We start from the raw sequence: 23202 nt of genomic DNA on the forward strand, positions 1-23202 counted from the left end.
TATGCAGACATCGTCGGACGCCCACCCCGTCAAAGAGGGATAAACGATGCACACCTCCTACTTTCTCTGGCCTTCCTTCCCCTCTTTTTACCAGTACCCTCCGGTCAGGGCCACGCTTGAGTAAAGTTGCGAATATTGATACATATATCATTGTTACTTATGGGTTAGTCTTCCTCTTTTTTTTGTCACTGTCATGATATAAGAACGTTAACTGATTTCTAGATTCATTGTAAATGTTTATCCAAAAAAAAAAATTTCATACTTGTTATGTCACTATCCTTTTTTTTATATTCAAGAAACAAACTTCAGGAATCTTTTTTGTTTTAATTAAATATGTATGAAATAATGAAATAAATTATATAAAAATTATATATGATTCGATATTGTAGATCAGAGACATTCATGATTTCATTTTTTTGATAATTCATATTTTTTTTCTAAAGACTTATAAATGTTTCAATTTTATTAAAACAATTATTTTGTACATAGTAATTATATATAGGAATTTTTTAGAAATGTCAATTAGATTTAATTTAATAAGGAAAAAATTGATATAAAAATAATTTATTTGAAAAGAATTGTATTAAGAATTAACACATGTATTAAAAGTTCAATATAGTTTTTATTAAATTAATGGTAATGATTAATGACAAATGAAATAAATTAATCTAATCGATAGTATGTTATGATTACATGAAATTAATAACAATAAATTAAATTAAGTAAGTATTTAAATAATCAGACCAACTATGTATTGACATAGATTGATTTTTAATATACATTAATGTATATTAACAATTATAATTAACAATTTATAAACAAATCTTAAAAATTTTAAAAATCAGGCTAAATTCAATAGCATGTGTGATTATATTACATAACATTAATATTTAGATAAAAAGGATTTATTTAAAACTTGATAATTTTATTTTAATAAGTAAATAATAATAAATTATACGCATAAGAATAAAATCATATATTATTTTATATTAAATTATATTGATATTTAACTTTTGCAACACAAGATAACTTTTTGATAATTGTAAAATCATAAGTTTAATGATAATAATATTATTTAAAGCATTCACAACTTATACATATGATCACAAAATTTATGTTCTTGAAAGTAGTTGAAAATTGTACCGATTCAAGATATTTTTAAACATAAATATATTTTATAATTATATTGATGCATTTCAGAACTTATATACAGATATAGAAATAGAACAAACCTGTTCTATTAATGAAAACTGAAACATTATACATAAAAATATTTACATGTTAAAATTGAAATTTGTATCATGATCATGTTTTTATTTGAAATTGATTATTAAAATAGATAAGTTACGGCGCAGCCGTATTTAATTTATATTTATATGTTTAAAATCTTTTTTTCATCATGTCTTATTCATTAAGAGTTTGAAAGTTGAATAAAGATAAAAATTTATATAAAGTACGAAAAAAAATGAATAGATTTGTTAAAAATATTTTAAAAATAAAATATTCTAATGAAAATTTTGCCTAAAACTCATTCTAAAAAATTTGTACTAAAATGAGTTACAATGAAAATTCAAAATGAAAAATAATTCTATAAGAAAGAATTCATCAGAATTAAACGTATGAATCACATTTAGAAGCATGCGAAAAATTATACAATGCCACAGAATGTGAATTTTTTTACAATCCACCACCTGATCTTTCTACGCTAATCTGTTTTTTCAATATTTCTTTTTCATGTTGTGCCTCTTCCATCTCTGCCATTCTTGCAAAACGTGAATATGCCACATGTCCAGATTTTATGGCCGACATCATCTATGTTGAATAAAAAAAAATTAGTTTTAATATTTAAAAAACAAAAAAAATCATATTTTACAAAATTTAAAAATAATCATGGTTTTACAATCTGGCACAAGAGCAGCATGATATTAAAATATTTTGCAAAAGAAAAAAGGGAAGCAAAAAGATATTCAAATATTCACAAAAATATTATAATCATAACATTAAAACAAAACATTTTGATTAGACAAGTTACTATTAATATGTAATCATGATATTCGTGCAATAAAAAAAAAATTAAAATTTGTTATATAAATTATGATAAAATAAACATATAAAGTATTACAGATTATATTATTATATTATATCCAACAGGTCTCTTTTAATATTCTTCTATATATTATAGTAGATATAATAAAACAACTCTAAGTAATATTAAAAATAACAAAATCCTAAATATTATATAGAAATATTATATATTAATAGAACTACTAAAAAAATTTGAAAGCGACAGCAAAACTATACTTGTGCACGAGCTTTCACAGACCTGAAGATATTCGTCCAATTCGACCTGACCATTCATATTAGTGTCGATTTCGCGCAATATTTCATGAAGCTCTTCACCAGGTACTTCTTTGTCACCGAACAGCTGTGAATAGTAAAAGAAATTTCGATTAAGTATATATTTTACGATTCATACCTGTAAATAGTCTTGTAACTCCATTTGCCCATTGTAATTGAGATCAATTTCATTGAGCAAAGTATGTATCTCATCTTCATTCAATTTTATGCCAAGTACCTGTATATTGATAATTAAGTATTTAACAAAACAAATAGAAATAAAAAAAAACAAATTTAAATAACATAAAATTAATGTTTTATACAAACCTTAAGTCCTCGTCTAATATCGTTAATAGAAACGTAGCCTTTGTTGTCTTTATCGATAATTCCGAAACGCTTAATATATAACTGAATTTCTTCTTTTGTGAGATTAATAGGAATTTTATCACGAGATGCACGATTGACCATTTGTCCCATTTCATTAGCAAGAAATTCACTGGCTTCTTTTGTTTGCCTGCTTTTTTCCTCTGGTGACCAATGTAATTCTTCTGCCATGATATCGATGATGCCTGGAAGAGCTTCTTGTGCTGCTTGAACATTCAAAAAAGCTAATCTCAATCGTCTTGCAATCATATCGATTGCTGTTCTCGCATATTCACGAACTCCATATCGAATCTAAAATACGTAATAATTATCTGTTATCATAAAAAAATAATAAAATTATTAAGAATAATAAAAGATTTACTTCTGCATCAATATATGGAAATTCAGGATGAAGTTTTTTGCCTATAATTGGCCATCTTTTACCAGTAAGAGAAGCCATTTTTGCTACAGCGAATGCACGATCCCCATAACTCTTAGCCAGATGTTGTGCAACTTCACACTCTAAACCAAAATCTTGAACTAGTCTAATGTACATCGTTGGACTCCAACCATGAGCTCCCTCGAGAAGTAAACCATTTGTTTGACAGGGTCTTTCAGGTTTTAAATCGCAAGCTTAAGAAATAATATAAAAATAATAATAAAATTTAATAAAACTTTCATATATATATCATATTTTACCTTTAATAGCTGCATCGATAGTTTCCTCTGCCATCGATCTATATGTCGTCCATTTTCCTCCAGCTATTGTGATAAGTTTTGTAGGACTAACATGTACAATATGATTTCTGGCAAGAGATTGAGTATCCGGTTTGTTCGGATCAGAGACGAGAGGTCTAATTCCACTCCAAGCAGATAATACATCTCCCCGGCGAACTTCAACATCCGGATTAAGATAATTTTTTACTTCACGTAAAATAAACATAATTTCATCTTCAGTGGGTCGAGGATTATGTGTTATTTCGCAGGGTAAATCAGTTGTTCCTGCAATTGTTTGTTTTTGCCATGGTAAGAAAAAAATCACTCGGCCATCACTTGTTTCTGGATCCAATAAACCCATTTGATCAGGACTGATCAGGAAATGAAATTTATATAATTAATTATAAATTTTTCAACATTTATTTTTATAAATTTAAGTTTTATGATCCATTCAATTATTCACCTATAGTAACCTGGAAGAACAATGTGAACACCAGAAGAAGGACAGCATATTTCTTTAACATTTTGGTCATCCATTTTTCTAATATGATCCGTGAATGGACCTGTTGCGTTTATTATTGCCTTTGCTTTCACATCCCATTGTTCACCAGTAAGTTCGTCTTTCACACGTGCACCAGTAAGGACTCGATTGCCATCCTTTATGAAATAAAAATATTATCTTGAAATATAATTTATTTTTATATAATTTCTATCACGATTTATAATCAATATTAATTAAATATCAATACCTTATCAAGGCCTTTCAAAAGATTAACAACTTTAACATGATTTACAACTGTGGCACCATGTCGCGAGGCTGTCAGCGCAATTGCTAAATTCATTCTGGCATCATCTTGTTGACCTGTTATATAAAGACCATGAAATTATAATATTTAATATATAAAATCAAAAGACATAACAAAAATAATGTACCATCATAATAAACAATAGCTCCTGTAAGTTTGTCTCCTTTCAGCATGGGAAATAATTCTAATGCATTCCTTTTGCTGAGAAAATATGATGATTTTACTGTTTTTCTTCCAGCAACAAAATCATACATTTTTATACCAACCCAAAAGTAGGGAATTTGCCACCATCTTTTGATAATAAAATAATAAAATATACATTACATAATAATTATTTTTAATATTTGCTTTCATATCAAATAAATAAAACTAAAAAAAATTAACATACGTATATACAGGCAACATAATAGGTAAAGGATGAGCCAAATGAGGCGCACTATGTAACATAGACGCTCGTTCTTGTAATGCTTCTTTAACCATTTTATATTGTTCAATATCTACATGCATTATAGCTTTTTGTAAGTAACGAACGCCTCCATGAATAAGTTTTGTACTCCTAGAAGATGTGCCAGAAGCAAAATCATCTCCTTCAATTAAAGCTGTTTTCAAACCTAAAGATCAAAAACAATAAATAGTTAAAATTAATACTCAATAATTAGCTAAGTTAATGTAATTGAGAATTTAATAAATGAATAAATTACCTCGTGTACAGGCATCTAATGCACATCCAGCTCCTGTTGCACCACCACCTATGATAAGAACATCATATTCGCTAGTATTCTTCAATGTTTTCACTTGTTCTTCTCTAGTTGGTAAAGGCCTCTTTAATGGCCGTGGATTGCATACATCCGCATGTACCTATTGATAAATAGGCTAATATTATTTTTATTTTAATAATTATTTTTTTTAATTACTTTTAATTATATTTATTCGTGAAAGTAATTGAAAATAAACAGAAAATGATTATTTCTGTTAATAAAACAGTCAAAGATGAAACTGGTAAAACGAAATGAAAAACAATATCTATATTAAATTATTATTATTACACAAATTATTATTATTATACAAATTGAATTATTATTTATTGTATTAAAAAACAATTATTGCATTGAGTGATTCTTTGCAAGTTAACTTTGAATAATCATTAGTCAGTTTACAACAAAATTAATTAATTATATTGTATTCAATTTCTCGAATATAATTTGATCAATATCATTCCCATATTCATACTTTTATACAATAAATTAAATTTTATATAGATTTATATATTTATTATTTACTTTTTATGATATATTATTTAATTAAAACGAAATGTTTGTATATTTAGATGATCTATAGCTCCGAAAAACAATCGTGTATCAAAAATAGATGAGCCCTAATGGCTCATCCTGGCCTGGCACAGACCTTCTCTGTATGAAATTTTGTTAACCACGTGACTATAAAATCTTGACTGCTGCATATAATCAGTAAAATTTTCTTAATGTTATAAATTAAATTTAAGAATATGATAATCTATAGAATCTTTATGGCGAAAATGCACGAATTTTATTAATAGCGATTTACAATTTTCTTAAATTATATTTTATATATATATATATTTATTTATTTATTTATAAAAAAATCATAAATAAATAATAATAATTATAATAGTAAAAAAATTAATGTATTTCATTATAGAGAATAAAAAAAGTTAAAAAATATCATAAATTATACACACATAAAAAAAGTCCAATAAATCTACTATGTTATATTTATTTCCGTTTTTTTTAAATGTGATTTTACAATTAACATTTAAGAGAAAATTTTTCGTATTAATTGCATGACTTGTTTTTATAAAAAAGATATCACAAAAAAAATAAAGAACAAGATATAAATTTATTATACCTAAATAATGATTAACTATACTTACTGTATTATCGGACATTAATAGATAAGAAGTAAGAGCACTAGCACCGATGGCACTTGCACCACTCACTAATAGTTTCAGCGATGCCATTTTATACCACTTATAATGGAATAGATTAATTGGTTTTCGGAAGAAATCTACAAATTAACAAAAATATATCTATATTGATGTTAATCTTATTATTTACGAAAATAAATAAAATATAGTGTATACATAAAAAAATATGTACAAAGACTTAATAATTAATGAAATACCTATTTGAATAATAAATAATTGTTAAAAAAAACTTGTAAACTTTTATATAAACAAGTAAAATAAATCAAATAGATGGTTGTGAAATAATCTTTTGATGGGTTAATTATTACTAATCATTTAATTTAATGAATCATCATTCACGTTATTTGGCAATATATCAACAGGTGCACTGTACACAATAACGATAGGAAAATATGCAATTATTAAAAAGAAATGTAACAAAAATGTTATTGAATATTATAAATAAATTTAGAAATATTTTAAAATAGAATTACAAATATATAAATAAAAACAATCAAATAAATCAATATATCCAACTTAAGAATTTTAAATATGTAATCATAAAAACATATAAATGTTTTGAATTTTTCGCAAATATTCATATTTTATTCCTTTGATTGCTATTGGTGCTTCATGATAATATTCACAGTGTATTGTAAATAACACTTTATTATGATCAAACATTTTCTATTTTTTATTTCAAAAAATTAAATATTTATGTATTAAGTATTCTATATTTAACATTATTTGTTTTATGATGCATTGGCAAATATCCCAAAATACTTTTATCACTATCGAGTGTGACATACCGTTTCTATATCTTTTTTGTATCGTGTCATGTGGCATACTGATGTGTCATACCAAACATATTGCTTACAATTTTTACGCATACAATGATGTAATACATCAGTCTAATAAGTAAAAGCTCTGTGAACCTAAAATTTATTATTCCATCAAGGTGCTATAATTATTCAACTAATTAAAATTTCTTATTTATGAATAAGAAAATCCATATTGCTAAATTACTGCATATATTTTTATTAACTATCAATTATAAAAAAATATATAATAAATATATATAGTATATGTAAAATTAATAAAAGCTTGTTTACAAATAATTTTGTTAAAATATTAAATGTCAAAATTTTTGCCATAAATTTTATATTAAATAAAGAAAAATACATTTTTAATTTGAAATAATAAATATAATAATTGATTTTAATAAAAATAAAAAATGGATATAAAACTGAAAACAAAAATATCTAATACGATTACTTTTTATTTTATCGACAACCATTTTGTTATAAATATCAAATCAGACATATTTATTCAGATTTGTTTTTCATTTTTATTAAAAATTTTTGTATTTGTAAAAATTTACAAATTTTACATTATATCTTATTATATTAAGCAATAATATTGATATTGTGATATTTATTAATATTTTAACAAAATATTGATAATAAATCTGAATTGAACATGATATAGAAAAATGCACGTGACATTAAGGTATTTTTTATCAGGTGACGTGTTCGTTTTCTCCTATCTTTCAATCAAGATTTAAATTAGAATAAAATAATTAAAATAAATAAAAACAATCATAAAAAATTATAATAATAAATAAAAATCATATATATTACTACTATAATTAAATACTATATATTTAACCATAATGATATTTTGATTTTCAAAAGATGAAGAAATAATTTATATTTCACAATAAGACCTTGATGATAATCTTCTAAACACGTGGAGTTATATAAACTATGTAAATATTTTGTATTACTTTTATTTTTATTTTCATTTTATTTTATACAAATATAGTGTAAATAAATGAACAAAAATTATATTTTATGAAAATATAGAAGGATTTACTAATTTGAACAGAAAAGAGATTTGACTTGATTTTCGATAATTCTTTCTAAAACGAATAAATCTTTCCGTAATTCTTCTTTATGTGATATGTTTATATTAAAAAATATATATATTACAATAATACGAAAGAATAGAATGATGTCGAAAAGCTGCAACTTAAAAATAGCACCCGAATCTCTTGCCAAATACCTTCGAATGTGACTTATATTGTAAGTGTATGTATTATACAATACACAGATATGTTACAACATTAAGAATAAAAAAAAATTAAAAATATTCATCAACTATTATTTCAATATTAATGAATGAAATTTCGTAACAATCATTTTGTAATAGATTAATCATTTAAAACATTATTTTAAAAACTAATTTGAAAATAATTCTTATAAAAATTAGGTTATATGAATTTTTTTAAAAAAATTTTTTGTAAAAATTTAAAAATTAACATCATTAATTCTTCTTTCATTAAAAAATGATAAAAATATTTTATTATATATCATGAAATATTATGATTAAAAATAAAAATAAAAATTATATATAGATAAATAATTTATAAAATGCAACAATAACAAATATTTGTAATTATATTATTGATAATACTTACTGTGAAACAAATTGACAGTTACAAAGAACGCTGAAAACACCCGCGCACAATGGTGGTGAGTGCGATACGTGAAACTAGAAATTAACGATGCACATATTCGACAAGAAAACAGACATACATTTCACGTTTCTAATTCGCACAAGCGAATGAACCATAATGAATGATCAAGCAACTTAAGACAGATGTAAACTGATTGCTTTAGCGACATCTTTCGAAGATTTCGTTATTTATTAAATGGCGCGTTTGACAAATTATACTCATTTTTTCTCATATGCATAAAAATATTAATCTTAAAATTAATATATTTTTAATAATTTTATATTAAAACAATAATTTTTTGTATTTCTATTTAAAAATATACACAATTTTCTTCAATCAATCATTTTATATTCACATTTTTTGTACAAAACAAATTTTTTTTCACAATGTCAAAAAACAGATTAGTCAAAAATACTGTATTTTATTATTTGCAAATTGTTCGTAAAATAGTGACTCTTTTTTTTTGTTATCTTATGCAATACAACTAACATGCGAATTATGTATTCATATTAGAAATAAAATAATTTTTTGTTATTTTACAGCAAAATATTTCTATAAATTAGATATTAATTTTATCCTGAATAATTATAAGTTTGAATATACATAAAAATCTTGTATACTTGACATAAAATAAAATCGAAATTCGAAATCTTAATACTAGTAACAAATAATGTTACATTTCAGTTATGATCTAATAAAATAAAAGATGTAAACATAATACAAATGATCAGGATGTATGATGAATGAATGTAGAATAAATAGCAAAAGTCATTGCAAAAAAAAAAAAAAAAAAAAAAAGATCAGAACACACAATAGCTAAAACCTACTATTTACACAAATTGTTATATCAAAATATATGATCATTTTTATTACACAATTATATTTTTTTTCTTTTTATATCGTGACTTTAAAACGCAAGTTAAGAATTACACCTCGTCTGATGCAAGCACCTCTCTATCAGTAGGCGAAGATGACTTTTCTTTTTTCTCATCTTCTTTCATATGAAGAGCAACTGCAGATTCAAGCACCCGTATTCTACCTTCATGTTTTACTATTACTGCTTTAAGTTTTCTTATTTCTTCTGTAAATTCCTTTAAAAGCTCCTCCTATAAAACAAATAATGATTAGAAAAATTTTCATTAAATGATATTATGTTAATGAATAACATACAGTGATGCCTGCTGAAGATTGTATAGCATTTTGTGCAGAATTCGAAGAAGCTACTTTTGCTCCTTTACTTAATATATTTGATTTCTTATGTACTTTTAACTCATTCTTAGCAACTGAAGGTTGATAGCCATCTCTTAAAGAAATTAAAATGGGATCTGCATCCATTCCATTTTCCCATTCTTCAGCAGAAATTGCAGCAGTATCACCAGGAGTATCAGGATATAAATCTTCTTGAAATAATTCAGACTGAAAACGAATCAATAATATTAAGATGATTAAAATCCGATTATTTATTATATATTGAGAATTTATATATTGAGAATTGTACCTTTCTTGGTACAGTCATAGATATAACCTGACAAAAACCTGAGTTGTTGAGCCGGTAAAATCTAGTTATTTCACAGCTATTAACATCACAGCCTCGTTTTGGCATCATTCCTATACCTCGTTGAGGATCAGGAGTTTGAAATGTATTGATATAATGAACAAAAGGAGGTTCAGGGGTAATTTCAAAATATCGAATCACAGAATCACCCTTTCCGCATAAATACACTAAATTTGTGTCAGGATCATATAAAGGAAACATAACTCCATTACTTGTATCCAATTCTACCATTACTATAGGTTCACCTAACATATCTGGAGCACGCAGAGAATATTGCCTCTCAGACATTTTACTGAAACCTGTGGTAAAGATCAAGCCTCCCCTGAAAACATATTAAACACACATCTTTGTGGATACAGAGTTTTACAAACATTCATGTACAAATATAAGATCCTATAAAAATATATTATTTATATTTAGATATTACATCCTTACAGGATATAATCATTTACTTTTATTTCTTTCTGAATTTTTTTTATTTAAGTTAATCATCAAAACTGAATAACATCCACCTTGTTACAACATTTGAAAACTGTGTCTCTTATATTAGATACACACGTATGAAATAACAATAAAACAAATAAAATGACCATTAAAAAATCTTATTGTTTGCTCAACAAACTATTATAGTTTAGTTTTTAAATAAATATCAATGCATCAACTGGTTACTGAATTTTTAAATAGATATATGTACCTGAATCGATTTGTCTGTTTTTCGAAACAGATATCATCAATATTTAAAACTGCATTAATGATCTTTTAAATATTAGTGTAGTTATTTTATACTATATTCTGAATTTATCAACATATATGAAATGTTATATTTTAAAATAGTAACTTGATATACAATACTTACTGAAACTTTTATGTGGATATTACACAGTGGACACCTTGATATTTGCATTTATTAAGTTGACATCCTCCTGCCGAGTTGAATTTCAATCTTCAAGTTTTCCATTAAAAAATACCAAATCTCGCACTACACAAATTGGAAAGACCATGTGATAATAAAAAGTAAAGATATTTTTAATGTGCAAATAGATCAATCACATGTCATTAAAAGATACTATAATCTGCTATGAATATAATCTGTTTTAAGATAAATATTTTATTTATCTTGAGTAAATTTATTGTGTAAGAAGGCGGATGTATATTGTTTGATGATTATTTAATGTGAAAGATATGTTGATAGTGTTTTGCATAATAAAAATATTTATTATTCTCAAATACATATTTCAATAACATTTATTTAAAATTTATCAGCATTTATGTGCATAATAATATATTTGTAATTAAATATAATTAAAAAAACTGAAAAAAAGCTTATTCATTTATGAATTTTAAATAAATAAAAATTTACATACCTCAGAAAGATTGCACGTGTAGCTTTACTACCTTCATGTGCAATAGCTTCCTCTAATATTTCTCCATTTCTTGGATCCAAGATTCTAATTTTTTTATCTTTACATGTAGTAACTACTTTAGATCCATCCCAATTCCAACATGCAGAGTAAATCATATCTGGATGACAATCTATTCGTACTACGGCTTCTCCTGTGCCTACATTCCAAATCAATACAAGATTGTCTGATCCAGCTGTGAGCAATATATTCAATGCTGATGGATGCCATAATACAAGACCGACTCTACGTTGATGTAACTGGAGATCTACTACAGATTCAGTTAATGTCCTAGAAATACCTCCATCAGGTATTTGCCATACTTTAACTACACAGTCTTCTGAACCAGATGCTATGACATTATCATTGTGAGGACACCATGCAATGTCTAAGACAGGGCCTTTATGTCCACCAACTAAAGGATAATCAGCTGGTATTCGACCTATCTATAATAATACAAATAATCAAAACACTACTTTTTAAATATTTACATTATAATATAATTTAGAAAAAATAAATGTTAAGTAATTCTAGATAAACTGGATATTATAAAATAATCAAAGGTAAAACTTACTTTGTTGTGCGGCAAGACTATAAAAGCACCACCGCCTGCGGATTCTACGATGATAGCGAGGAATTTAGGGTTTACAGCACAAAAAGTTGAATCCCATGAAGATTTAGACACCCTTATATTATCGTAACATTGTTCACGTTTCAAAGCCGTTCCGTACACGTGGCGGAACTTGCTGCTGCGCACTACACGAAAAGACATATCTGCACCTACTTTTAGTAACAAAACAAAAAATGAAGAAAATGATTAACCTAAGGATAAAAATGGTATCTTGTCGTGCTGCTTATTATGATTATTTTAATAAATTATTGTTACGTGTCCACAGTCAACGTGGGCGTCGCGTGGACCATCCCCGTTTTATAAATAGATTCCCCACCCTTGACGTGTTGAAATGAGCGCGACTGAAATAAGAATATTTTTGAATCCTGACTTTTACTGTTTATAAGTTTAATACTCATCCTGCAGTCTAGATTATATTTAATCTCAGAGTTGCTAATTATTATGAATACTTTTAAAATATTTGATAAACCATAATTTATCAAATAAAAAATAAATCTGATCCACCCAAAATAAACCGGTCGCCACTTTTATACGACAATGATTCACACCAATCGTTATAGCGTTCCTGAATTTATATTACTATACTCCAACCAGTGCCGTCTAAGGTATGGATTGTAGTCAAAATAACATTATTATGATATTTTCAGATTTGTTTTCCACATTTAAATTTGTGATGTCACGATTTTTGATATTATGCCAAATGAAAAATAATTGGGGAAATATCAAAATTTTCATATGGAAAATACATTTAGGTCAATTATATTCTTGTTCATGCTTCGATTCTTCCATATAAAATTAACATATTAGAAATTGGATTTGTGTTGAACTTCTTTCAGTTAAGTAGAGCAGAATTTTTTAAATGGAATAGAAACGAAAAAAAGATTCACTTTTGATTATTCAAAAGATATATTTATTATTTCTTCTGAATATCGTTTTTTTATTTTATTCTACGAAAGAAGTGAACCATATCAATTAAAAAGTTGCGAAAACTAATTATATTAAATTGCACTGCTAAAAAATTAAATAACAGAATAATTTCAACATCTGAATTATTTGTTCTGCTATCGTCAATGAATTGACGCCGACTGCTATCTTCTCGCATTAACTGTATCTAATCTACCACGTGTTTGTATACAACACATACATATAAAGATTCACATGTGTGTACAGTTCATGATTAAACATTATTCTACTTTATTTTATTGATTACAATGCAAAGTTATATATATGTATATATATATATATAAATATATATATATATTATAATAAATGTTTTTTTTAAATATAATTTTAACATTCCCGCTAGTAATAACATTGAATCGTAATTCAGTAAATGACCACATAGTAGCGCTATTGACACGAACGATTGGAACATTTGAGAGCACCTTATTTGGAAATGCGCACCCTGCTTTTGCAAATACGTACCCTCGAAATATTTCCTTCTGTCACATTATGAATTACATATATGCGCATACTCATAAAATTTTTTATGATTAGTTTCTTGTCTCACCTTCTTTTTTTTGTTTAAGCACTTTTATTATTATATAAATTAAACGGATTGCAACGCACAAGATAAAAAAATCTGTAAATAGTTCTTTGAAAGCGATAAACTTATTGCTTAAATATTTTTTCTAGAACATTATACAAAAAGAATTCTCACCGACAAATTTTTTTCCGATGACAGACGATGCACGCTTTTGGAAAAGAACTCGCCCCACCCCCCAAATCTCACGCGCTAATGAAGATGATAGATGCGCGCGCTTCTAAATGCAATATGGCGTTTCTAAGCGCGTAATATTTAAAATTACAAGTTTTATGCATATCGATTATTCATTATTGCAGGTTTATATAAAACTAAATAAAATTTTATAAATAGTTTATAATTTAAAATCTATCTTATACTTTAAATTGATAAAAAGAAAAATATTTTGTGTTATATTGATAATTTCTTTTTCTAGAGTAATTTTTTATTTAATCGCTAAAATAAAAGAGGTCTTAAAAACTATTAAGATATTATAAATTCTATTAATTTTATTTTAATCATAAACAAAACATTAAAAAAAAACTTGATATATTATATATTTATGTTCTTGTTCTTTAATTAGTTCGATTTTTGAAGATAATCTAGTGAACTACACTTTATAGAACTTCACAGAACTGTATTTCAATATAAAAGCATTCAATATAAAAGAGGGGGATATGCATTCGATTTGTAGTGAGTGCACCACTTACCTTTATATCATTCATGACAATCTTCTGAAAAGTTGCATATGGTTGCATGCATGTTTTGTTGTTATGAATGATGATACGGACACATAAGAAAATAAATTTATTGGTATTTTAATATTCGATTATTAGAAATGGGTAATCAAGTAACACGTGCTGGACATGTTTCTACTAAAAAAATTGATGTTGCCGTGCATACCGGTGATAGTACAAATGCAAATAATCTTTCGAAAAATTCTTCGGGAACTGAATTAGAAAGTAATTCGCATATGCAATTCTTTCCAATTGAAAGTTTAGCAAAGGTATGAAATTAATTTATGATTATTTTACTTGTTATTTCGAAAGTACTATTTTTTTACTGATTAACAAAGATATATTCGATACATCGCAAAAATTTTGATCGTCTTTTGAAAATATTTATTGTTGCAAACAATTCTTTTATATTTTGAAAATCAGTTTGTATAATTTCTAAATAATTGTTTTCTGATTTTCTGCATTGATAATTATTATAAATTGTATAACCTATAAATATATTGCTTTTGTAATTTTTTTTTTAATAAAAAATTTAAATCATTATTGACTTTATTTAAAAATATAAAGGATATAATTGTTTTTTACATTTTTTTATTTTTATAAATAAAATATAATTATAAATTTCTAGTAAGAAATAAAATTTATTTAAAATTAATTTGTATTTATTAATTAGATTGTTCATTTTTCAGATTCTGTCACATTTAACACATGAACAAGAACATATAAATGGCATTACGGTATCTGTATTTCAACGTTATCTCTTTCCTAATTATCTAGACTTAGGTGAAAAGTTATTCAATTATCTTCACCATTCTGCCAATATTAATACTTCATATTTGAGTACCAATTCTTTTAAGCAACAAGCAGAAAAGTTTCTTTCTGTAATGAATGATCACACTGTATTAGAAAATTATGTAAAAATGTATTCTAATATAAAAGCAGATGGAAATATAAGTCCTGAAGGATTAAAAGCTTTATTAAATATTTCTTACAATATTGCTATGGATAATAGTGGAATTTCTTCCTGTATTTATGCAAATCAAATAATAAATGCAGCTGTTGTATCATGTGTTAGTTAATTAATTAATATTAATTATTCAATCTATTTGAATATAAAATATATATATTAAAATATATATTACATTACAGTTTCATGGCAAACATACTTTATCTGTGAGTTATGCAAGTAATTGGATTTGGCAACATTGTCCACGTATAATATATGGTCCTCATCGTTATATAATACATGTGTTTACAACTGCTTATCGAAATGGTGAAATTCTTTTATCCAAAGGACAACCTCAACCACATTTGGAGATACCAACACCTATATTAGAACAACCAGATTCCTTAGATTTTCCTCAAATTTTATTACCTGTGAGCTATGTGTGGTTATTATCAAGTACACTACCTGAATGTTATCTTCAGGTATAATTATAAATTCACTTAAAATTTATATATTTTTTATTAAATTATAAAATAACAAAATAAATGTATATTTAGGCAGATGATTCACCAAAAGATATTACTCATGCTCTTATAGCTAAAAGAATGGGCAATGTGTGTGCTAGACATTGGACACTGTTGTATAATAGCTCAGAACATGGAACAGGAGCTAATCGTTTTCTTCATCATGTATTAGGATATAGAGGTCCCACTCTTTTATTCATACGAACTGTTAATTCAAATGTAGATACTGTGTGTCCTACATATTGCATATGTTCAGCGGTAGAATGGCGCGAAAGTCATCTATATTGGGGTAGCGAAAATTCAATGGGTATCGAACTTTTTCCCTCATATAGAGTTATTGAAAAAGGAGTTAAAGTATTATATTTAAATACTAGTATCAGAGGTTATCCTCATGGATTACGATTTGGAAGTAATCCTCGTTCACCATACATTAGTATAGATGAATCATTCCATTCAGTCAGTATTGCAGGTGCACCTTATCCAATTGCTAGTTTAGAAGTCTGGGGTTGTGGAGACACAAAATTAAGGTAATTATTTTTTTTATATTTTTAATCCTGATAGATTTCAGCAGAGAAGATTTATTTAATTTAAAATTTTGTAGGGAACGTCAATTGGAAATTAAAAAATGGCAAGTAAAGGAAGCAGAAAAACAAAGGATCGTTAAATTAAGCGCTAGCGATTGGATAGATCATCCTGATCGTTATTTACTCGAATTGGCGGGTAGGGCATCTTATAATGAATCAAATAAATAGTCCTAATATAGCGCTTTATTATAGCACAAAATTAATTCAAGACTATTAGTTTATTTGTATATATGTATATATTATCAAGCATCTTATTGCTTGAATATGTACTTATGCTGTACATGTAAGATTGTAAACACTATACTTGGTTTACTTGGTTTTATTCAAAATGTATGCTATCCTAGTATATTATGAAGCATAAATTTTTCTTTTATTTTATTTTTAGTTAAAGAAAAGGAATTTTTAATTTATTACTAATTTTTTATGAAATCATTATTTAAAATTGATTAAAATACTTTATAAAAATAATTTGTTTTAAATAATATTTTCATGCTCAATAATACTAGTATATTAATATAAAAAATATAAAATTCTTAAAATATCAGAATATTCAGAATGAAAATAAAAATAAAAATGAAATGTGTTATTTTATACAATCATAATTTAACACTACAGTATACAAAATTTTAATATTGTAAATTTTTAATAGAATATTAAATATATATATATATATATATACTAGTTGAAAATAAGACAATATATAGGTGCTATTTTTACATGGTTTTTAATCAAATATTTAAATTGTGTGTCTCAAGTTCGTGCTATTTAATTTAATCTAAATATAATATCCAGAACTTTGCATTCATTTCATATTTTTAAGCTGTGACTATTATGGTGTGCCTTATAGTATATGTACTTAAAAAGATACTTATTATTTAAAAAGCATCAGATTTTAATTTTAAATTGAAACAACGAAAAAAAAAAAAGAATAAATGTAATTTAAAGATTAATTATATTTAAAATCTTGTTATTTTTTGAAAAAAACTTATTATTAAGTAATTTATTTTGAATGATTAATTTTTTTAAGCATGATTAATTTATATTTAAATAAAACATAAAAGAAGTAAGCAGGATTTTTTATTTCAATGATTATGATATATAAAATATTGTTCTTTAATAGGAATAAATAAGTTATTTAATATACCATTTTCTTATTTTCCAAATCCCAAGGAAAAATGAATATATTTGATATAATTTTTCTTATTCAGTTATTTCTTTAATTTTCTGCTTCAATAATTACATAGATAATATGATTCTTTAAGTTCTTCTAATTTATTGTTCAATAATATTATAATAATATTTAATATGATATATATTTCTATAGAAAGATGTGAACTATATAAGTTTGTTTATCATTTCAAAAGTAATTTAAACATCATATATATATATACATATCTTATAATATATATATAAATTAAAGTAATCTCAGGAAGTTAATTATAAACTATATTACTTAGTTTATTATATTCTAATTTTTTAATGTCACTGAATGGAAAAATTAAGAGAAAATAACTTAAATGTAATTTTTATAAGTACCTATCAATCCAAATTAATTAATATATCTATTAAGAATATTCGATGTCATTTTCAATATTCATTCATACTCATACCAAAAATTCTACATATACCAGGATACCATATAAGACATATTTACAATTATTTAAATAAATATATAAAACTATCTCGAATAAGTTTTATATTATTTATACTACTTGATTATATAGTATCTGTTATATAGTGGCAGATATATACTTATATTATTTTTATTATATATATATATTAAATATATATATATATATTAAATATATATATATATATATATATATATATATATATATATATAAAATTCATTTAAATCAGAACATCTAAATATCTCTTTCAATTGTAAAAACACAAAAAATATTTTTTATGCAATTCGAATGGTATTTTCAAAAATTAAAATTAATTTCTTGATATCATTCAAATTACATAAAATATAATTATCACAAATAAAAAAGATATTTAGTGGACTACTCTATATATCAACAATATTTATAATTCAATTTATTATATTTTTTATAATATATTTTTTGTTTGTATTATTTATATAATTTCAATAATTTTTATATTGTAAAAAATATTTTATTATAAGTTTATAATATTGTTGTGAATACATACTTATAAACATTATTGAATATTTTTTCGAATTTAGTGACTTTTCAATCAAATTTTATTAACTTATTCATATATTTAGACATATGTGACAAAATTAAAATCATGATTAAAGAAAAAAAAATATAAAAACAACGGTGCTAAGTACAATTTCTTAAGAAAAAGAGACATATCAAAATACTTTTCAACTTAGATATATCTCTTTAGAACTCACAATAAAATTATGAAACATATCAATATTTGGGAAAAAATTCTGTAAATCAAAATCTGTAAAAATAATAATTGACACATAATAGAAATCAATTGGTTTAAAACCATAATGAAATACTGTGACAATTCTAGATAATAAAATCTATATCATGAATATCCTATGTTTGATCAATTTAATTACTTGAGATTTAATAGCAAAAATTATGTAATGGATCATATTGATGAGAAATATAATGTAAAATATATCAACCATGGAAGGAAATTGATTCAATCTTTATTTGAAATAGTATAATTATTAATAATCTTATTTATTATATTGAAGTAAAAAACAGTAAATTGTTTTGTTTATTTGAAAAATAAACAAAATATTATTTGTTGAAAAAAATTGCTTACAAATTAAATTTATTAAATCAATAATGATCCAAAACATATAGAAAAAATAATAAACAATTTTTAAATGAAAAAGAAAATTAAAATAATCGGTGAAATCCGACTTAAATAAATTAAGATATTTTGAATTGATATAGATTCATGATATTTTATTGATTTACGTATATTTTTAATAAAATCTAATGTATTATAGTTATTAAAACAAAAGATAGAATGACAAAATACTATAAAAATAAAATAATATTTAATCTTATTAAAAATAATATTTTATCAAAAATACATATATTATTTATAAGAATGTATTCACAAAACATAAAAATTATGTTAATTAGTTTAAAGTCATTGTAATCTTGTTTAAAATTTAAATTAATTTAAATTTTCTTTTCATTTCTTAAATATATATGATTACTTTGAAAAAATTATGATAAAAATTAATTAATAAATTAATTTTTTTTAATTAATTTATGTTTTTTATCCTTTCTATATGATATAACGATCAATAGAATTTATCTAATTAATAGAAAATGTTTTTAATGTATATGTCTGCCATTATAAACAAATCCAATATATTCATCTCTAAAGTAAAACGATTTTTTAAGAGATTAAGTTAGTAGAAGAAAAAGAAATATTTTTGGAATGCTGTTAACCAAAATGAAAAGTAAAACCATCCGTGCGGAATTGATAACCATCATGTTGACTAAAGAATGTTTGAAATACTACATTTGGATCAACATCTGTAAAAAAAAATTTTAATTATACATTTTATATATAAAAATATATAAGCTAGACTAACCTTGATATCCCCCATCAGTATCATCAATATCATGTCCACTATCATAGCGCGATCGTTTTTTAGGATCAGAAAGAATTCCATAGGCTTCTCCGACTTCTTTAAATTTTTTTTCTTGTTCTTTTTTTTCTCCTTCCGTTGCATTAGGATGTCGATCTATACATTACATAAAGACAAATTAATATAATTAAGCTAAATTAAATGAAAATATATTTTCAAACTTACCAGGATGATGTACCATTGCACGTTTCCTATATGCTTTTTTAATATCATCAGTAGATGCATTTTTATCTATTCCTAAAATCTCATAATAATCTTTTCTTTTTGATTTTTTTAATGCCATTTTGGCTTCCATTAACAATCGTTTGTTATCTGTCAATTAATATTGAACAATTTATTATGTAAATAATTTATTTAAAAATATTTTTATATTTACCCCAACTTTTATCCATTTTACAGGCTTTCTCAAGATCATGAACAGCTTTTTCATATTCTTTCAATTCCATATAAGAAGCTGCTCTTCTCTTGAGAGCTTTAAGATAATTTTTATCTAATTTCAATGCTTCTGTGCATTCTATTATTGACTCATTTAATCGAGATAACTAAAATAGCAAAATATTATAATTATAAATATAAATCCATAAGTAAATTTATTATCTAATAAAATTTAACAAGAAATGAAGATGCAATACCTTTGCTGCCACTGTTGCTTTATTAAAATGAAGTTTTGCATTTGTTACAATATTTTGAGGATCTATAGTCAAGGCTTCAGTATATAATTTATATGCTTTTTGATATTGTTCTTTTTCATAAGCAGCATTTCCTTCTTCTTTTTTCTTTTTTAAATTTTTAGCTCGTTTATATATTTCTAATGCTTTAGCATGATCTGGAGCCAATCTAAGTACTTGTTGAAAATGTGTAAAAGCTTTATCAATATTATCTTGGAAATATAGACACATAGCACGAACATATATAGCATCTGCATTTTGTTTATCAACATGCAAAATATCACTAAAATATTAATATAGAATAATATAAAATATTATTTTAAATTTATGAAATAAAAGAAAAATATATATATACTTTGCTATCTCTTGTGCTTCTTGGTACCTTCCCAAAAATACTAAACATTCTGCTTTGATTAATTTAAAACTTGTACAACGAGTACTCACATCACAACAACGATCCATACAATATACAACCTATATTATATAATTTTAATTACTATTAGAGTTATATATTATTTTATTTAAGAATAGAATTACAAACCTTACGATAATCCTTAGCAGCATATGCAATATCAGCATCTTTAAGAAACTTTTTCACATATTCTAAGTCTTTTTTTTCTGTGGTAATTCCTTTATTTTCAGGATCAATTTCTAATAACTTAGATAAAGTAGTTTCAGCTTGAATAATATCTCCCAAAATCAGACAACATTTTATAATTCTTACATATGCCTAAACATAAATGAATTGAATTAAAAGAATGTTTATTTCTTTTCTTAAATATATTTTTTAAATATACTTTTATATGCATAAATAATATACTTTGTATAGTTTTTCATCCAATTCAATACATTTTTTTGCATCATCCAAAGCATAAGGATATTTATCAAGCATCATATAACATGCAGCTCTATTTGCATAATGCAATGGTTTATTTGGATATAATTCTAAAACAACATTCATTTTATTAATGTTATAAAATCATGAAATTGAAGTAAGATTCTTAATTTAATAAATATACTTTACCAATAAGTTCACTATATTCTTTTAATGCTTCTTTATATTGTTTTCCAACATAAAGTTCTTTAGCAGTTTGCATTTTTGCACACCTAGAACAACTAGGTATTTATTTTAATTCTGTGTTGAATGCTTTGATGATGTTATTATTAATCAACTTAAATGAAAATTATATAAATTTTTACTAAACTAATTATGTAATTTTATAAATTATTGAAAACAAAGACTTAGTATAAAAGTTTTTATTAAAAACTTTAAAAAATATTTATAATAAAGATTTTCAAATAATTTTTAAGAAAAAGTAATATTTAAAAATTAAAAAATTAAAAAAAGAACAATTACGCAGCATTTAATGAATAAAATATAATATTATGTATTCTTATTTTGTACTTACTCTTTAAATTGTTCAATAGTAGACATTGTTGAATGTTTTGAAATATACTTGCGTATATCCCTACAAAATGTTCATATATAGCCGTTTTATATTTTTATCGAATTTACATCTTTGTAATAAAATAAATGTTAATATTAAGAGTATACTTCCTTTTAACCGGCTCCTACGGAATCGGACTCTTGGTCGAATAAACGAATGGTCAGTTAATCGAACAATATCATTTGTAGGTTGTAAACAAAATAAGTAAATAAATATATATAAATATACATATATATGATATATATATATATGTATATGTATATCTACAATATTTCTCACTTACTTATAAAATGTAGATATAATATAATATAATATCGTCAATATCATATATGAACATATAAAGAAATAATAATTGCTATAGAAAAATCACAATCTGTTTCTATGGTGAACGATGTCCGATTAAAGTTGAGCCTGATAAAAAAAAGTGTACTGTACGTATTATTTCAATCGGTCTATTCCCTTCGCGGAACAGTCTTACTCCTTTTAAGACTACCAACAGAAGGATTGCATTTGTTATAATGATCCCAGGAAGTTAGTATAATACGTTCCACAATGCATCCTAAATAACTTTTCAAAAATACAAAAAAATATAAAATTAACTAATACTTGATAATAACAATTAGATATAAATAAATTAACACTATTAATTAGTTATAATTGTATTTATTAAAAAAAATTATATTTTTTCTATTATTTTATTACTTATTATTATATTATTAATTGAAAATTATTTCTATAAAAATGTAATTAATTAAGATTTTTATTAATTAACAATTTTAATTAATAAGTAATATAAAAATATTTTAGAACAATTTTACATGTTACATGTTACATATTTTTTTCAAAAATTGTAATTTTTAAATATTTCATAATTAATATTTATCAAATATAGTCATAGTCAAT

General features: G+C 24.1%; 4 protein-coding genes across 18 annotated transcripts; 1 reads left to right on the forward strand and 3 right to left on the reverse strand.

Moving 5' to 3' along the window:
- Positions 1-602: 602 nt before the first annotated feature.
- On the reverse strand, positions 603-8824 carry Gpo1 (glycerophosphate oxidase 1). 5 transcript variants are annotated; one of them, XM_031916770.2, is made up of 13 exons: positions 6975-8050; positions 6133-6266; positions 4925-5081; positions 4612-4834; positions 4351-4514; positions 4167-4279; positions 3881-4074; positions 3400-3788; positions 3083-3333; positions 2665-3012; positions 2477-2575; positions 2324-2425; positions 603-1812 (listed from the first exon to the last, which is right to left on the reverse strand). In XM_031916770.2, exons 1-13 carry the CDS (start codon positions 7009-7011, stop codon positions 1678-1680), a joined length of 2346 nt encoding a protein of 781 aa, XP_031772630.1. In that variant the 5' UTR covers positions 7012-8050; the 3' UTR covers positions 603-1677. The 5 variants fall into 5 exon arrangements, with proteins under 5 accessions (XP_031772630.1, XP_012342548.1, XP_086762120.1 ...); XM_012487094.3 differs by lacking the exons at positions 2477-2575; positions 6975-8050 and adding an exon at positions 8645-8824; XM_086905994.1 differs by lacking the exons at positions 2324-2425; positions 6975-8050 and adding an exon at positions 8645-8806.
- A 185-nt stretch (positions 8825-9009) lies between these two features.
- Positions 9010-14028, reverse strand: coro (protein coronin). 6 transcript variants are annotated; one of them, XM_012487098.3, is made up of 6 exons: positions 13930-14028; positions 12213-12418; positions 11603-12084; positions 10182-10560; positions 9854-10099; positions 9010-9789 (listed from the first exon to the last, which is right to left on the reverse strand). In XM_012487098.3, the coding sequence occupies exons 2-6, from the start codon at positions 12408-12410 to the stop codon at positions 9610-9612; spliced, it is 1485 nt and encodes a 494-aa protein (XP_012342552.1). In that variant the 5' UTR covers positions 12411-12418; positions 13930-14028; the 3' UTR covers positions 9010-9609. The 6 variants fall into 6 exon arrangements, with proteins under 6 accessions (XP_012342552.1, XP_003694112.1, XP_086762122.1 ...); XM_003694064.4 differs by having other exon boundaries at positions 12213-12421; XM_086905996.1 differs by having other exon boundaries at positions 12213-12421; positions 13780-13986.
- Positions 14029-14476: 448 nt separating this feature from the next.
- Positions 14477-17723, forward strand: LOC100865987 (uncharacterized). The gene is made up of 5 exons (XM_003694069.4): positions 14477-14797; positions 15218-15598; positions 15678-15956; positions 16032-16525; positions 16600-17723. Exons 1-5 carry the CDS (start codon positions 14630-14632, stop codon positions 16748-16750), a joined length of 1473 nt encoding a protein of 490 aa, XP_003694117.1. The 5' UTR covers positions 14477-14629; the 3' UTR covers positions 16751-17723.
- Positions 17724-19197: 1474 nt separating this feature from the next.
- Tpr2 (Tetratricopeptide repeat protein 2) lies at positions 19198-22804 on the reverse strand. 6 transcript variants are annotated; one of them, XM_012487086.3, is made up of 11 exons: positions 22583-22804; positions 22261-22320; positions 21876-21958; positions 21672-21796; positions 21393-21581; positions 21207-21325; positions 20816-21134; positions 20560-20725; positions 20349-20495; positions 20127-20279; positions 19198-20067 (listed from the first exon to the last, which is right to left on the reverse strand). In XM_012487086.3, exons 1-11 carry the CDS (start codon positions 22624-22626, stop codon positions 19976-19978), a joined length of 1497 nt encoding a protein of 498 aa, XP_012342540.1. In that variant the 5' UTR covers positions 22627-22804; the 3' UTR covers positions 19198-19975. The 6 variants fall into 6 exon arrangements, with proteins under 6 accessions (XP_012342540.1, XP_086762128.1, XP_086762129.1 ...); XM_086906002.1 differs by having other exon boundaries at positions 22261-22438; positions 22583-22800; XM_086906003.1 differs by having other exon boundaries at positions 22735-22776.
- Between the last annotated feature and the right edge of the window lie 398 nt (positions 22805-23202).

This window comes from Apis florea, unplaced genomic scaffold (assembly GCF_048593485.1).
Source record: "Apis florea isolate Af1SG1 unplaced genomic scaffold, ASM4859348v1 contig_2492_pilon, whole genome shotgun sequence".
Classification (NCBI taxonomy): Eukaryota; Metazoa; Arthropoda; class Insecta; order Hymenoptera; family Apidae; genus Apis; species Apis florea.

Bases quoted from the DNA above. Each gene is read 5' to 3' on its own strand.
- Gpo1 (XM_031916770.2), bottom strand. From the start codon at position 7,011: ATGCCACATGACACGATACAAAAAAGATATAGAAACG. The intron at 4,515-4,611 runs GTATGTTAATTT...TATTATCAAAAG, and splicing joins ATTATGTTGCCTGTATATAC to ATGGTGGCAAATTCCCTACT. The intron at 2,576-2,664 runs GTTTGTATAAAA...ATCAATATACAG, and splicing joins ATATTAGACGAGGACTTAAG to GTACTTGGCATAAAATTGAA.
- coro (XM_012487098.3), bottom strand. From the start codon at position 12,410: ATGTCTTTTCGTGTAGTGCGCAGCAGCAAGTTCCGCCACGTGTACGGA. The intron at 12,085-12,212 runs GTAAGTTTTACC...GTATTATTATAG, and splicing joins TAGTCTTGCCGCACAACAAA to ATAGGTCGAATACCAGCTGA. The intron at 10,100-10,181 runs GTACAATTCTCA...ATTCGTTTTCAG, and splicing joins CTATGACTGTACCAAGAAAG to TCTGAATTATTTCAAGAAGA.
- LOC100865987 (XM_003694069.4), top strand. From the start codon at position 14,630: ATGGGTAATCAAGTAACACGTGCTGGACATGTTTCTACTAAAAAAATT. The intron at 14,798-15,217 runs GTATGAAATTAA...TTCATTTTTCAG, and splicing joins CAATTGAAAGTTTAGCAAAG to ATTCTGTCACATTTAACACA. The intron at 15,957-16,031 runs GTATAATTATAA...ATGTATATTTAG, and splicing joins TACCTGAATGTTATCTTCAG to GCAGATGATTCACCAAAAGA.
- Tpr2 (XM_086906000.1), bottom strand. From the start codon at position 22,626: ATGATATTGACGATATTATATTATATTATATCTACATTTTATAA. The intron at 21,968-22,260 runs GTAAGTACAAAA...ATAAATACCTAG, and splicing joins ACTATTGAACAATTTAAAGA to TTGTTCTAGGTGTGCAAAAA. The intron at 21,135-21,206 runs GTATATATATAT...TTAATATTTTAG, and splicing joins GAAGCACAAGAGATAGCAAA to TGATATTTTGCATGTTGATA.